General features: G+C 44.8%; 1 protein-coding gene across 2 annotated transcripts in view; it reads left to right on the top strand.

Annotated features, from left to right (window-relative positions):
• The window catches only part of LOC140394130 (dual specificity mitogen-activated protein kinase kinase 3-like), a 166,828-nt gene that overhangs the window by 85,800 nt on the left and 66,564 nt on the right, over nucleotides 1–14,464 (top strand). For both annotated transcript variants that reach the window (XM_072481006.1, XM_072481008.1), the window contains exon 3: nucleotides 6,368–6,416. In XM_072481006.1, the coding sequence (XP_072337107.1) occupies nucleotides 6,368–6,416 (49 nt within the window). The remainder of the gene's footprint in view (nucleotides 1–6,367; nucleotides 6,417–14,464) is intronic.

Raw genomic sequence — 14,464 nt, 5'->3', positions numbered from 1 at the left:
CACGGGATCCAGGGTGAGGTTGCCAATTGGATTCAAAATTGGCTGGACGACAGAAGGCAGAGGGTGGTTGTAGAGGGTTGTTTTTCAAACTGGAGGCCTGTGACCAGTGGTGTGCCTCAGGGATCGGTGCTGGGTCCACTGTTATTTGTGATTTATATTAATGATTTGGATGAGAATTTAGGAGGCATGGTTAGTAAGTTTGCAGATGACACCAAGATTGGTGGCACAGTGGATAGTGAAGAAGGTTATCTAGGATTGCAACGGGATCTTGATCAATTAGGCCAGTGGGCCCACGAATGGTAGATGGAGTTTAATTTAGATAAATGTGAGGTGATGCATTTTGGCAGATCGAATCAGGCCAGGACCTACTCAGTTAATGGTATGGCGTTGGGGAGAGTTATAGAACAAAGAGATCTAGGAGTACAGGTTCATAACTCCTTGAAGGTGGAGTCGCAGGTGGACAGGGTGGTGAAGAAGGCATTCGGCATGCTTGGTTTCATTGGTCAGAACATTGAATACAGGAGTTGGGACATCTTGTTGAAGTTGTACAAGACATTGGTACGGCCACACTTGGAATACTGTGTGCAGTTCTGGTCACCCTATTATAGGAAGGATATTATTAAACTGGAAAGAGTGCAGAAAAGATTTACTAGGATGTTGCCGGGACTTGATGGTTTGAGTTATAAGGAGAGGCTGGATAGACTGGGACTTTTTTCCCTGGAGCGTAGGAGGCTTAGGGGTGATCTTATAGAGGTCTATAAAATAATGAGGGGCATAGATAAGGTAGATAGTCAACATCTTTTCCCAAAGGTAGGGGAGTCTAAAACCAGAGGGCATAGGTTTAAGGTGAGAGGGGAGAGATTCAGAAGGGCCCAGAGGGGCAATTTCTTCACTCAGAGGGTAGTGAGTGTCTGGAATGGGCTGCCAGAGGTAGTAGTAGAGGCGGGTACAATTGTGTCTTTTAAAAAACATTTAGATAGTTACATGGGTAAGATGGGTATAGAGGGTTATGGGCCAAGTGCGGGCAACTGGGACTAGCTTAATGGTAAAAACTGGGCGGCATGGACTGGTTGGGCCGAAGGGCCTGTTTCCATGCTGTAAAAGTAAACTTCTAACTCTCCATCACCCTGAGTTATTAGCCCCAGGGAACATGGGTAGGGCCATGTTTGAAGGATCACAAGTGTCCTACCTAACCTTGTGACTCCTGGAACTGTGTTAGGATGAGTGTGTTTCTAGCCCTCCTACCCAAGCCCACCTACCCACATGGGACCATTGAAGGCCCTTTCAGGAGGGATTTGGATTTCCTGGTCACACCTGGACACATTCATTCAGATGGTGGGTGTGGGACTGCTAATGCAGGAACTGTGGCCCTGAGGAGAAGTGGACCCCTTGGCCCTTGTTTCCGAGGCACTAGGTCTGCCAGCCCTCACCAACTGAGGCTCAGCCTTGGATGCAACGATGTGGGGAGCTGATGGTGCAAAGGTTAAATCAGGAGGGTCAATCAGTGTCACAAGCCTAAATCTCAGTTTACTAAATGGGCATAATTGTTTCCTCTCTCAGTGCTAGGCTGTGCTAATCTATCCCCCTTACTCCTTGGTGGGTAGTCGTAGCACGCGCACTCATCTCCAACCTCCCTCAGTACCATAGTGCTTTGTGCTGGCATATGAGATGTCACGCCAATTGGGTAGGAAGATTCAACGAGGGTGGACGATGCATCATGACACCCGCTAATACGATGGTAATACATGCAAATTAAGCTCACGCCCTTCTTAGGTGGGGGTCTGACCTCGTCATCAGAGGAGAAACTTGGAAGATCGATAACAAATCTCGCCGTGGAGAATCAAATTTTTAGAATCTCGTGAGATTTAGCGGCCATTATGGGAATTCCTCGTGGCTTACATGGCCGCTAAATCGTGGTCATGGAATTTAAATCGTTCAGATATCGTCATGGAATGGGTGTGCATTGATATTGGCTGCTCATCTGGGTGATGTTCCTTGTCCAAGAGTGTTGTTCCTGTGGCACCTTTTACCTTGGTGACTGTAGTTGTTCTGTTGGGGTTGATAAGGACACGTGGACCTCTAGTACTAATGGTAATTCTGTACTCGGTACAGCTGGTGAGATCGCTGCTTCCTGACTGGCCGATCGCAGTGAAGCAACAGCTTCACTGTTGCGCAGATATATTTGGTTGTTCACTTCCACTGTGAATGATTTGAGGTGACAATTTCTCCTTGCCTTTCCCAAGTTTCCACGTGAGCCGACTCTTGTTTAGAGTGTTGAAGGTTTGTACCCTCACTGGCCTCAGTTTTTTAATGTGTTTTTGTGGGTCTATACGCAGCTTGAATCTTGTACTTCAAATCAGTTCAGCTCTGATGTGAACATTTTCCTGCTTTGGCTCGTATATTTCATTGCACTTAACTTTTGTGGTTTACTTAAATATTGCCACCCTTGCTCTGGAGTCTTTCTTTTCCTTCACTCTGGGTTTTTCTGTCGCCTTCCTTCTGGGGGCCTTTGTTGCCCTTTCTCTGTTGCCACATTTAGGGTTACTAGCTTGTTCCAATTGTGCCAAATGGCCATTGCGTCCCAGCTATGAATTTGGAACTCCAGATGTTCTATCTTGCCATCGCATTTGGTCGCCAGGCTAATTTGTCCTCTCGCTATGAGTATTGTGCCATCATATCGTCTCAATCTTACTTTTGAGTGATTTATTTTTAGATCGCCATGTTGAGCCATTTCATGCACATCTGTGAAAATCATGTTGCATGACATACCAGTGTCTATCCGACACTTCTTGTTCACTTAATACTTTCCCTTTTGGGGTCATCATCGTAGCAGTCCCAAACCATTTGTCTCCAATGACTGAATCAACCTGTTCTTTGTTGTACAGTTCTTCATCAAACGCTTCTGCTGATATCTGTCTCGGGCCATCTGTATAGGCTTATGTTGCTTTTCTCTCATCAAACATTAGTGTGTGAAATGATTCTGCTTCTTGCAGTTAAAACACTGCTTACTCCATACGAGCAATCGTTCTTTTCCTTTGTGTGCTGCCCTCTGCAGTATTTGCATCCTGCCCTTGTAATTTCTCTGCTCTCTTAGCCTGGAATGACTAAACATTGGCTTGGTTGTTCTGCATCTCCTGGTCTGTTCTGCCAGACATGGGCTCTAGCTGACATTTCACAAATTCCACATTTCGACGCACGTCTGTTGCTTTCTTCAATGTCAGTTTCTCGTCTGTCAGTAAATGTGTGCTCACCAATGGATCTCACATGCCTAAAACTATTCAGTCTTTGGCTGTCCGAATTCACATGATTCTGTGAGCTAGATTACTGCTATCACATACTGTTCAATGGTTTTCCTGTGCACCTTGTACTCTCGTGTTGACACATAGTGTTCATATGTAACAGTTGTTTGGGGTTCAAAGCATTAATTCAAGGCTTTCAAAATCTCTGTTGTCCTTTTCCCTTGTTTGTTGGTAGGTTTAGGATGTATATATACTTTGCAGTAGCCCCTTCCCAGCAGTGTTCGAAGTTTGGCTACTCTTCTTGGTTCAGGCTTGATGATTAAGTCTTTTGTAATCCCTGTAATTTTGTAATTGTAAGTGGAAAAACTGCCAATGTTGTCACTATCGTACTTCATGTCTACTGGATCTGCGTTTGGCGAATTTACTGCAGACATTTTACACGCTCTGTACTTTGCAGCCGATAGAATGTGTGCACTTTTGTGGTTCTTTTCCCCCTTTTTTGAGAAGATTTGAACCTTTGTGTGCCTGGGTTCTCCGTCTTCTTTGCAGTTGCAGAATTCAAAAATCTCCCATTCCTGACATGTCTCATGTTTAAGAACAGTGGGGTGCAGTGGTTAGCACTGGAACTACAGCGCTGAGGACCCGGGTTTGAATAACAGCCCTGGGTCACTGTCCGTGTGGAGTTTGCATATTCTCCCCGTGTCTGCGTGGGTTTCACCCCCACAAACCAAAGATGTGCAGGTTAGGTGGATTGGTCACGCTAAATTGCCCCTTAATTGGAAAAAATAATTGGGTACTCTAAAATTAAAAATAAAATGTTTTAAGAACCGTGCTTCTCAGTGAGAGTCTTCATTGAACTGATTAGACATGACAGCCTACAGTGGGCTTGCCTCATGGCAGTGTCACATGACTACATAGAACATAGAAAATACAGCACAGAACAGGCCCTTCGGCCCACGATGTTGTGCCGAACCTTTGTCCTAGATTAATCATAGATTATCATTGAATTTACAGTGAATTAACTACGGCAAGTCAGATGTGACATCAGACTGATTGCATTTCACAAACCAAACATCCCCCTTTCCCGATCGAGCAAAATAGACAAACACCACCTTTTTCCCAGTGAACAAAAGATACACTTATTATATATTCACTGTTCAACGAAGCAGTTCTCCAATGGAGGGGTTATCAATTATTTATAATGATCAGCTTTGGGCAGTATTGGGTTTTTCTTAGAAGTTTTCTCTCCTCTGTGAACAATAAAACAATCAGAAACTGCTGGAAATTCTCAGCAGGTTAGCGAACATCTGTGGAGAGAGCAACAAAATAACCACTTCAGGTTAACTTGAAACATTTATGTTGTGCCTCTCACCACCGATGCTGCCTGACATGCTACGTGTGTCCAGTATTTTTTTCTTTTATTTAAGATTTACAGCTTCTGTAGCGTAATGCTATTATTAATAGGCTGTAGGATTCCTTTCAAACTTTAAAATACAGCGCCAAAGGCCATTTGGTCAATTGCACCTCGCTGGCTGTTTGACGGAGCGATTCAATGAGCATCCTCACTCCTGCACATGTCTCACAGTCAGCATATGTTTCTTCTTAAAAAAATTACATTCGAGTTTGCTTCCGTCTCCCTTTTGCGTATTGCATTCCAGATCACATTGCTGCATAAAATATTTCTGCTCCAACTTTCTTTTGGCCAGAATCCCCTCAAATTGCTACACAATTACCAGAAGACTAGTCTCATGATTAAGCAATTCCATATTTGCCTTTGAGTGGAACTCACTGCTCAGACCTGTCAGCATGTCTGTTCCCTACTTAGAATGATAGTACTTGTTTTATAATATGACTCGGGTGGTTGTTTTGTTTTGGTGGGATTTTCCAAAATCAGTGAGCCAAGAATTTGAGGAATGGTTACAGGTTCCTTGAGCCATGTGTAATACATTGAAACGGTTTAGACCCCTAGGAATTTCCTCGGCATTCAAGATTGTGAATGGAATTTGGCTTTGAGGACATTGTTTTAGGTCTTGTTTAATGGACACACTGTCTCTATTCAAGGGGATCCAGCAGGCAGTGAGATGTGGTGCAGGGTTTTCTGACTCACCATTCAGGGTAACAGACCAGGAAGGAACATGTCTAGATGTGGCCTTTTATTTTTCTCTGAAATGGCAAGAGCTGTATGACTTCTTTCTTTAGCTCCCTTCCCATGACTTCTATTCCCTTAAACCCCATGACAGTCCTCTCTAAGATATGTTTTATTTATTTGCTATCATACAGTGCAGAAGGAAGCCATTTGGCCCATCGGGTCTGCACCGCCACTCTGAACATGCACCGTACCTAGGCCCACTCCCCTTCCCTATCCCCTTAACCCCTCCTAACTGTCACATCTTTAGACACTATGTGGCAATTTTTAGCATGGCCAATTCACCTATCCTGCACATCTTTGGACTGTGGGAGGGAACTGGAGGAAACCCACGCAGACACCATGCAAACTCCACACAGACCTGTCACCCTGTGACTGTTCATCCACATTTTCTTTTTCTTTTTTTTTTAAAAGTAAAAACTACAATCTTTTGAGCCAGAGTTCCATTCTGGGACCTTCCTGGCCTGTAGTAGCACCACCAGGGATCATAACATAAGTATGATACCTGCAGTGCCTCATCCTGCTACATCTTCATACTTCCTCACTGAGAGTGCCTGACTAGGATAATGGACAACACCAGGTTAACCTGTTGGACTTTAACCTGGTGTTGTAAGACTTCTTACTGTGCTCACCTCAGTCCAACGCCGGCATCTCTACATCAAGGATAATGGATGGCTGAGGTGCAACCATGTGGACCCTGCATCGGAAGCCTGATGGGTCTCTGTCCTACATGATCTTTGCATGCTCCGAAAATACTCTTAGATCTGGAAGAAGGTTGATTTTTATATTCATGTTCTCCACCATTTTGCAGTTTCTCTCTCTTCTGCAAACTTTATGGTGTTTATCTCTCATTTTTGAAATCTGCCATGCAGAATGTTTACTCTAATATACTAGTATGTTTAACAGTAGTATCTCCCTTTTTGTACAGTTAACACATTTTATTGTGAACTTTAATATATGTCTGTTCAAATTTATTTTCTAGGCCACCTCGCGATCTGGATTCAAAAGCCTGCATTACAATTGGAGATCGGGTAAGAATTTTTATCTGTTACTTGAACCTTTTAACTTTTAAAATAGATTCCCACATGAGTCTAATGTCCTGTAAAAATTCAGTGTTTGAGATGTTTTGCCACCAGTGCCTGTTTATTTTAAACTGAGTTAGTGGGATTTCTTTAAGTTTTATAACTAAACGTCTCAGCGTACAAAACCATGGTTGCAAATAATTTGATCGTTTAACAACAAAAACTGTAAGCTAATCCATAGAATGTTGACCCATCAGCAAGTTATAATGTGCTTTGTCTAATATAGAACGAGCTTGATAGTCTTCTGTAATGAGAAAACTCCAAGATTAGGTGCTGCTAATTTTCAGTTGAGACAATAAAACAAGGGCTGTCTGCCCTCGGATGAATTTTAAAGATCCTGTGGCATTATTTCAAAAAAAGCAAGCGAGTTCTCCCCAGTGTGACCAACATTCAGCCCTCAACCAATATCTGTAAAAACAGATGATTTACTCGTCATCCGATTAATGTTTGTGGCATCTGGGTGTGTGCAAATTAGCTGTTGCATACATTATAACAGTAACTACGCTTCAAAAGTCCTTCATTGGTTGTAAAGTTTTTTTGGGCATCCTCGGGCGGTTACAGGCAAGTTCATCTTGGTCTCTGTTTGCCTGAAGACGATGCACATTATCTACCAGCTAGGAAAGGGTTTGGCAAGTTATTGAAACAAGTATGAGGTAGATGGATAATGACTGATAGATGATAATTAGCTATCACTCCTTACTGAATTCATTGACGAGGGAACATGAGGATTTGCATTGCACCATTGTTTTAGGCTTTATTAAATTGGGCTATAACCTGCGCTGGTTGATGCACCTGCATTGGCAGGAGTGAAGTGCAAGGAGCTCTAAGATTAGTAGTAATGGGACAAGTGGTGAACTGTCCCCTTTTCTCTTCAAGTGTTGACATCTGAAATACCCAAGAGTTTTATTGGCTCCAGGTGCTCACATCCCAATTTGAGCCTGTCTGGTTTGCCTCATATTTCATCAACTTGTAAAATAGTGAAAACATTCAAGAAGAGCAGCGGGAGTGACAACACAAAGTGCCTCTGAGGTGCACTAACCTGGCATCTGCAAGACACAGATAATTGATTTTACTGCTGGTGAATATAACATTCTTCAATTAAATGTTGCTTTTCATTATTGTTCCTCTCTTTCAGTGAAAAATTTTGAGAAAAGGGAGATGGAAATAGGTTCAGAATTTAAGAAACTGGAGGAATGGGTGGGATTTTAACGGCCGAAGTGCAAAAGCCAGAGTGAGCGCATATAAAAAGTGAGATTACAAATGCCATGTTGTTTAAGAGGGGTACTAGAAACTCCTGGGGGAATAAAATCCTCTTGTACGTTTTCTTTGCAATTTAAGAGTTTACACACTGGCTTGCGATGATGGTTACAATTACAGGCATCCCCAAAGAATTTTAGTTCTGCAAGGTTCATATTATTGAGGCTGAAAACTAATTTCTGTAATCATATGGGGAGTTGACAGGAACTGGCAGATTGAGTTGATATTAGGAACTTGCAGATTGAGTTGATATTAAAGAGGCACCCAGTCATTTCTCTTGTTAGATTTGATTGATCTAAAAGCTGACCTAAAAAACAATCCTATTAAAGGCTTTATGTTGTTGCACAGCAGAGAGTGCACTCAGCTGGTTAGAGTTAGTTATTTATTTCCTTTGCAGTTGTCTGTGTGTAGTGTGAAATTCTTTTGGTCTCCTATAAATAGATTGATGCCACTAAAATGGTTGGAAGGTTGTAACCAGCTGGATATAAGGTGAAAAAGTCAAAGAGCAGGTCAGCTTTTGGATTCATGAAAGCTGTCACTGAAATAAAATTGTTTTTGGTGACCCATTCATTTCACAAAACCGTATTTTCTGAAGAGCCAGTCATAAAAAGACCAGCGGGTTTCCATTTTATTAGTTCCTCCTCTTCCAATTTTCTCCTATTTTGAAAAAGAGGAAAGGTTGAGGGGACAGAGCAAGGTAGTGGGATCTGATTTGAATTGCTGTATGAAGAATTTTAAACTCTTGAGTGGAATGATCTCCCTGTATTGTAAAATCCTGTGAATCCTTTACTGAAGTCATTGACTCCTGTTGTGGTTTCAGTGGCAGTTCCATGCAACTAAAAACCTGGATAGAAAATGTTGGCAGGTCATTTCACTTGGCAAGCAGCTAAACTTGACCTCCGATCTCATCTATGGTTACACAAGATATTGGTTTGCAGCAAAAAGCCAAACTGATCCCCGATTTCTCCCCCCCCCCCCCCCTCCTATATCAGGGTTAAGTGAGGCCAATTGTAGTGTCCCTGTTGTCACCCCCCCCCCCCCCCCCCCCACCCCTCTACGGCCTATACTCCGCATACACTGGCAACTTCACCTGGAACATTGTGATCTGCCTGGCTGTTCCTTTTATGAACTGCACCCCTGAGTACCAATTTAATTATGGTATAGCACTTTCCTTTTAGGGGTTCTGTTGAACTGTACAGCTCGACTAAATATCGAATGAGGGACTGATCTGATATCAAGGGAGTGCCTAACTAATTAGATATTGTAGTAGAATGACATCATGTGTATTCCTGTAGCTTTTTCTGTCTGTAATTAGATCACAGTGCTGGCATTTAGCTGACCAACTAGGTTATTTTAAGAAATGAGCAATTTTGGATGGGATGACATGGAATATTTCTTTTCCCACTAGTTCAATCGTGCATTGAGCAGTTCAAACACTTATGGAACTGTTTTTAGCCAGCCACTGGCAATGTTTACAAGACGAGACACCGCCTAAGTCCAGACTGTTCAATCTACAGTAAAAGCCAGTATATAAAAATATACCAAGCATATTGTTACGATATCCATAGAGACCAATACGTACTTCCAGTGGTTGGCCGAAAGAATCATAAGATTTCAAATTTTCAGGCACTAAAAGCAACATTGACTAATCGCTATTTCAGTGGGTAACTTATGCTCTAAACTACAGAAAAGATCCCCCATTTATCATTTAAAATGACCAAAATCCCCCTCTACAGTTGTTTTATAGGAAGTCCTCACTTAAAGTTGGGGTTGCGTTCCGGGAAACCATGGGCGGGGTTCTCTGTTGCCCGAAGCTGATATCGTAATCGGTGATCGGGTGGAGAATCTACGCCGACACCGGAATTGGGGCCGACGCCAGTTTGTGAGTCTCCGCCCCCTCCAAACCGGCATCATCGTGACGCACGCAGTTGCATAGCCGTTGGCGCCGACCCCGATGGACTGCGTTCCCGATGACAGGGGACACGTGTCTTCACAGAAATCGTGAACCCAGCGTGGCGGCTGCAGACTGTGTACAGCACTGCCACGCTCGGCTGGGATCCATGCCACTAGGCTGGGGGGCTGGTGGCCAGGGGGTGGGCTGTGGGGTAGCAGTTTGCAGTCAGGTCGGTGCATGGCCGGCGCCATGTTGCATGGCGCGACATGGGACGTGCCCATTCTCCGGCCATTTTCGGCACGGGAGGTGGGCGTTTCACGTGGCGCCGATGCGAGCCCCTCATCGGTACCAGAATCGGTGAGGGGTTTGCGCCGATTTGCCAGTCGTGAAACACCACTGGCCCCATGCCAGCGTCGGCACTTAGCTGTAGAAACAGAGAATTCTGCCCCTGACTTTAAGTTAAATGACTTTATGTGAATCATGGTTCCTGTAGCAATCAATGTTGAAGTTGGAGTTTGTTTGTACCAGGCATGAAATGTCTGAAAGAAGCTCTGTACAAATTGAAATACTGTATCGTATGTGTGCAGCACCATGCATTCTTAGCTGGAATAACTTGCAAAATAAAACAAATCGCTGAATATAACAGAAATACTGTATAAAATCAAATGAGATAACCGCAAATCACCCAAACAAACCCTGAGTAGCCAGGTTATGGAATCATTGAATTTACAGTGCAGGAGGAGGCCATTTGGCAGCACGGTAGCCTTGTGGATAGCACAATTGCTTCACAGCTCCAGGGTCCCAGGTTCGATTCCGGCTTGGGTCACTGTCTGTGCGGAGTCTGCACATCCTCCCTGTGTGTGCGTGGGTTTCCTCCGGGTGCTCCGGTTTCCTCCCACAGTCCAAAGATGTGCAGGTTAGGTGGATTGGCCATGATAAATTGCCCTTAGTGTCCAAAAATTGCCCTTCGTGTTGGGTGGGGTTACTGGGTTGTGGGTATAGGGTGGCGGTGTTGACCTTGGGTAGGGTGCTCTTTCCAAGAGCCGGTGCAGACTTGATGGGCCGAATGGCCTCCTGCACTGTAAATTCTATGAGACTGCACCGGCTCTTGGAAAGACCACCCTACCCAAGCCCACACCTGCACCCTACCCCATAGCCCAGTAACCCCACCCAACACGATGGGCAATTTTTGGACACAAAGTGCAATTTATCATGGCCAATCCACCTAACCTGCACATCTTTGGACTGTGGGAGGAAACCGGAGCACCCAGAGGAAACCCACACAGACACAGGGAGAACGTGCAGACTCCACACAGACCGTGACCCAAGCCGGGAATCGAACCTGCGATCCTGGAGCTGTAAAGCAACTGTGCTAACCACCGTGCTGCCGTGCTGGGTTCTATGCGACTCCCACAACACTCCTTTCCACTCTTTTTGTTTGTCTTACATTTTCGATTTCTTTTGCCTTTCCCACTCTGTCCATCTATATGCTTCCTTTCCCACTCTCTGCCTTATCCCTATCCCCACTCATCTTAACCCCCACCCCAGCCTAGAGCAGTGACCCAACAGACTGGGGCTCTAACTAGCTCCCACTTGGAAGCTGCATCTGGGTCTGGCGCCTGGACCTCTTCCTGGCAATCTGTAGGGGGCTGAGCCCCGCCTTGGACTACAGTTGGCGTAAACGGGGCCAGAGTGCAAACGACCTAAAATTGAAAATAGCAACGCAAATTGGAAAAACGCCCTAAAGAAAAAATGATGTTAAAACAAAGCTACGTTAAGTGTAAGGTGACTTAAAATGTGGATCAGCTGTACTCTGTCCTTTTTAAGTAGGCACTTCATTCTCCAGGGACGAGTCGAAAGTGATTTTTAGACCCTTCGACATTTTCCAGCCGGATAACATATTTTCCCTGAACTGACTTTCAGTGTGAGTTACCTTGGAGATCCCTCCCTCCCTCTGGCCAAAGTTAGGTGAATCTTCCAGCTTCATTTAAACCCTTGTGATCTTTCGTGCTTCAGTCCAAGTGTGAGCTTCCAGCTGCATTTTGCATGGTGAAGAATAATGATTTTCTCTCTCACTCTCTCTCACACTCTCTCTCACACTCTCGCTCTCACTCTCTCGCTCTCACTCTCACTCACTCTCTCGCTCTCACTCTCTCGCTCTCACTCTCACTCTCTCGCTCTCACTCTCTCGCTCTCACTCACTCTCACTCTCACGCTCTCACTCTCTCTCTCTCTCTCTCTCTCTCTCTCTCTCTCTCTCTCTCTCACTCTCTCACTCTCTCACTCTCTCACTCTCTCTCTCTCTCTCTCTCACACTCGTTTCTTGCAGTCTGAACCAGAATCCAGAATGTGAAGGTTGGGCTTGGTAGGTGCTGGTTTGAACCTTGTGGATTAATTTGGATAGCAAAGCTATTATATTTGGGTTGTGGGTGTGAGACCCATGTAGACATGGGAAGAATGTGCAAACTCCACACGGACAGTGACTCGGGACCAGGATCGAACCCGGGTCCTTGGCGTAGTGAGGCAGCAGTGCTAACCACTGTGACACCGTGCTGCCCATGGATGGCTGCATGGATTGACATAAGTTGGCATTGGGACTAGGGCTATGGAGATGATTGAGAGCATGTTGGTCTAGGGAATGGGTAGAGGGTGTATGAAGGGCCATGGAGCAGATGAGGTGGAATGGATGAAACATGGAGAGTGTTTAAGGGGGGGGGGGGGGGGGGAGTGATTGGTATGTTTTGTTCATATTTAAAAAAAATAAAATAAAAACAAAGTGCCAGAGCACAGAGACAGGGCCTTCACGCCAGTCTGTCTCCACATCTGGCAGCCTCTCCACTCGTTCCGGGGGGCTTGGGCCCAATTTCCAATTCAGCCAACTGCCCTGAATTCCCACTCCTGGGCATATTCTTCGGGCCTGGTTTGCGGGGCTGGGATATGTTCTGTACCTTGAATTGGGAGCGAATAAATCCAGGTCTATCACTGTCTCCACCTTCAGCACAGCTGTCTGGTCATTGTTCACAGTATATTAATATCTTGTATCCACTTCCCAGTAAAACAATCTGCCACCCACTAACCTCCCCTTTAACGACAAAGCCACCCAAGGTTTGTTGTGAGCAACATTCAGAATAGGCCATATCAGCCCTTTCATTGCCCCATTTTTTCCTACGTGAAAGGTACTGTCCCAAAACCTAATCATATAAAACCTTGCATTTGTAACTATGTTCAGAATTACTTCACCTGTGTCTGTGTTCCTCTTGTGTGTCTTCTTGTATAAATTCCTTCATTCTAGCATTCTTGATTACACCACTGTGTTGGGCATGATGTATATTCTCAAAAGCAATTATGGTATGTTTAGGTGTGGGGAACGGATGAAGAAAACAAATAAATTTTTGTTCCTTACTTTATATCGATTAGGAAAATGGGTGAATCTTCTTTAAAATGCTCATGATGAGTTGGGTCTGTATGTGTTTTATAATGGTGTGTATATACAGTACACATATAAGAGGGTTCTACCCAGTAACATGTGGTTCTATTGGATAGCATCCATCATAAGCCACTTTGGTACATGGCAGGTGTTGCTCCTTTTAGCCTTAGTTTTATTACCTCTGATTATGTCACCTTTGCTCACGAGTCGCCAGGTATCGTTCTGATACCGCCACGTGGTTCAAGCTCGCGTTATGATTAATAAGTCAGCACACCGCTTAGTAAGATTGAAATCAACAGTCATTTATTATATACAACAATTAATGCTGACACTAATCCTACTATCTATCTAGAAACCTATCACTACTGGCCAATACTTAACTTTAGGAAGGGCCCACCAGGTCAGGGAAACAAATGGCTTATCGAATCGGATCTGGCCCGCGGGATTCAAAAAGGCTGATACGGGTCGATGGCTAGGAGTCTTTATCGGGTAGCGATCGCTGGAGTCAAACTTACGGTTCTTTGCTGAAGGTTCTTGCGAAGGCTGCGAGCAGGTGAAGAAGGGAGAGAGAGAGTGATCTGAACTTGGCCCCTCACTTTATAGGGCCCAGGGGCTTCCCGCCTCTCTGGGCGGCCCTTGACCCTGAGTCCCAAGTGATTGGACTTGTTCCCAATCACTGGGTTCAATATGTCCAATAACGGGGCGATTCCTCGATCGGGGGGTGGTCATTCACCTGTCTTTGTTTCGGCCACTGCAGGCGCCGACAGGTCTGGCCCGGCATTCAATTGCTAATATGTTGCAATTGTTCCCGGGGATAGCCGATTAAACTGCAGATGCCTGGGTTGATGTGCTGCTATAATAGTCTTGAGTATCGATCTGGGCCGACTTCCCCAGAGCCGAATACGCTATTCTGTCTGCAGCTGTCCGTTTGTGTCCTGTTGGCTACTTTTCCCATCAGCCTTTTCGGTTAGCCATTTTAAATCGGGTTTTGGCCAAATTAATAGGGAATCAGCCATTTTAGGTGGCTACACAGGACAATACAACATCCTGGAATGGCATATTGACATCTTCAAAGCCTTGTGCTGCAATTCCAGCTGCTGTGCCAAGACCAGCAAGGGCATCACAGACTCTTTCAACTTCCGCAAGACTGCATACTCTCCCCATTCCTTTTCTTGGTTATTGATTTCATCGTGAGGAAGTTGATGGTGGGTGCAGAGTTTTGGCATCACTACTGGTAGATGGACCTGCATTTGGCAGACAACACCGCCTTGCTGGCTGAAGAATTGCACAGGCTCCAAGAACTCTCCACCAGCCTTGAGAGCAGTGGCACCAAAGTTGATCCACGCATCAGCTGCAAGAAGATTGAGACCGTTATAGCTGGACAGCAATGAGGCCCTCCCATCACCATAATGCAAATGA

This window comes from Scyliorhinus torazame, chromosome 17 (genome assembly GCF_047496885.1).
Source record: "Scyliorhinus torazame isolate Kashiwa2021f chromosome 17, sScyTor2.1, whole genome shotgun sequence".
NCBI classification, from domain to species: domain Eukaryota; kingdom Metazoa; phylum Chordata; class Chondrichthyes; order Carcharhiniformes; family Scyliorhinidae; genus Scyliorhinus; species Scyliorhinus torazame.
This window is presented reverse-complemented; position numbering and strand designations above follow the sequence as displayed.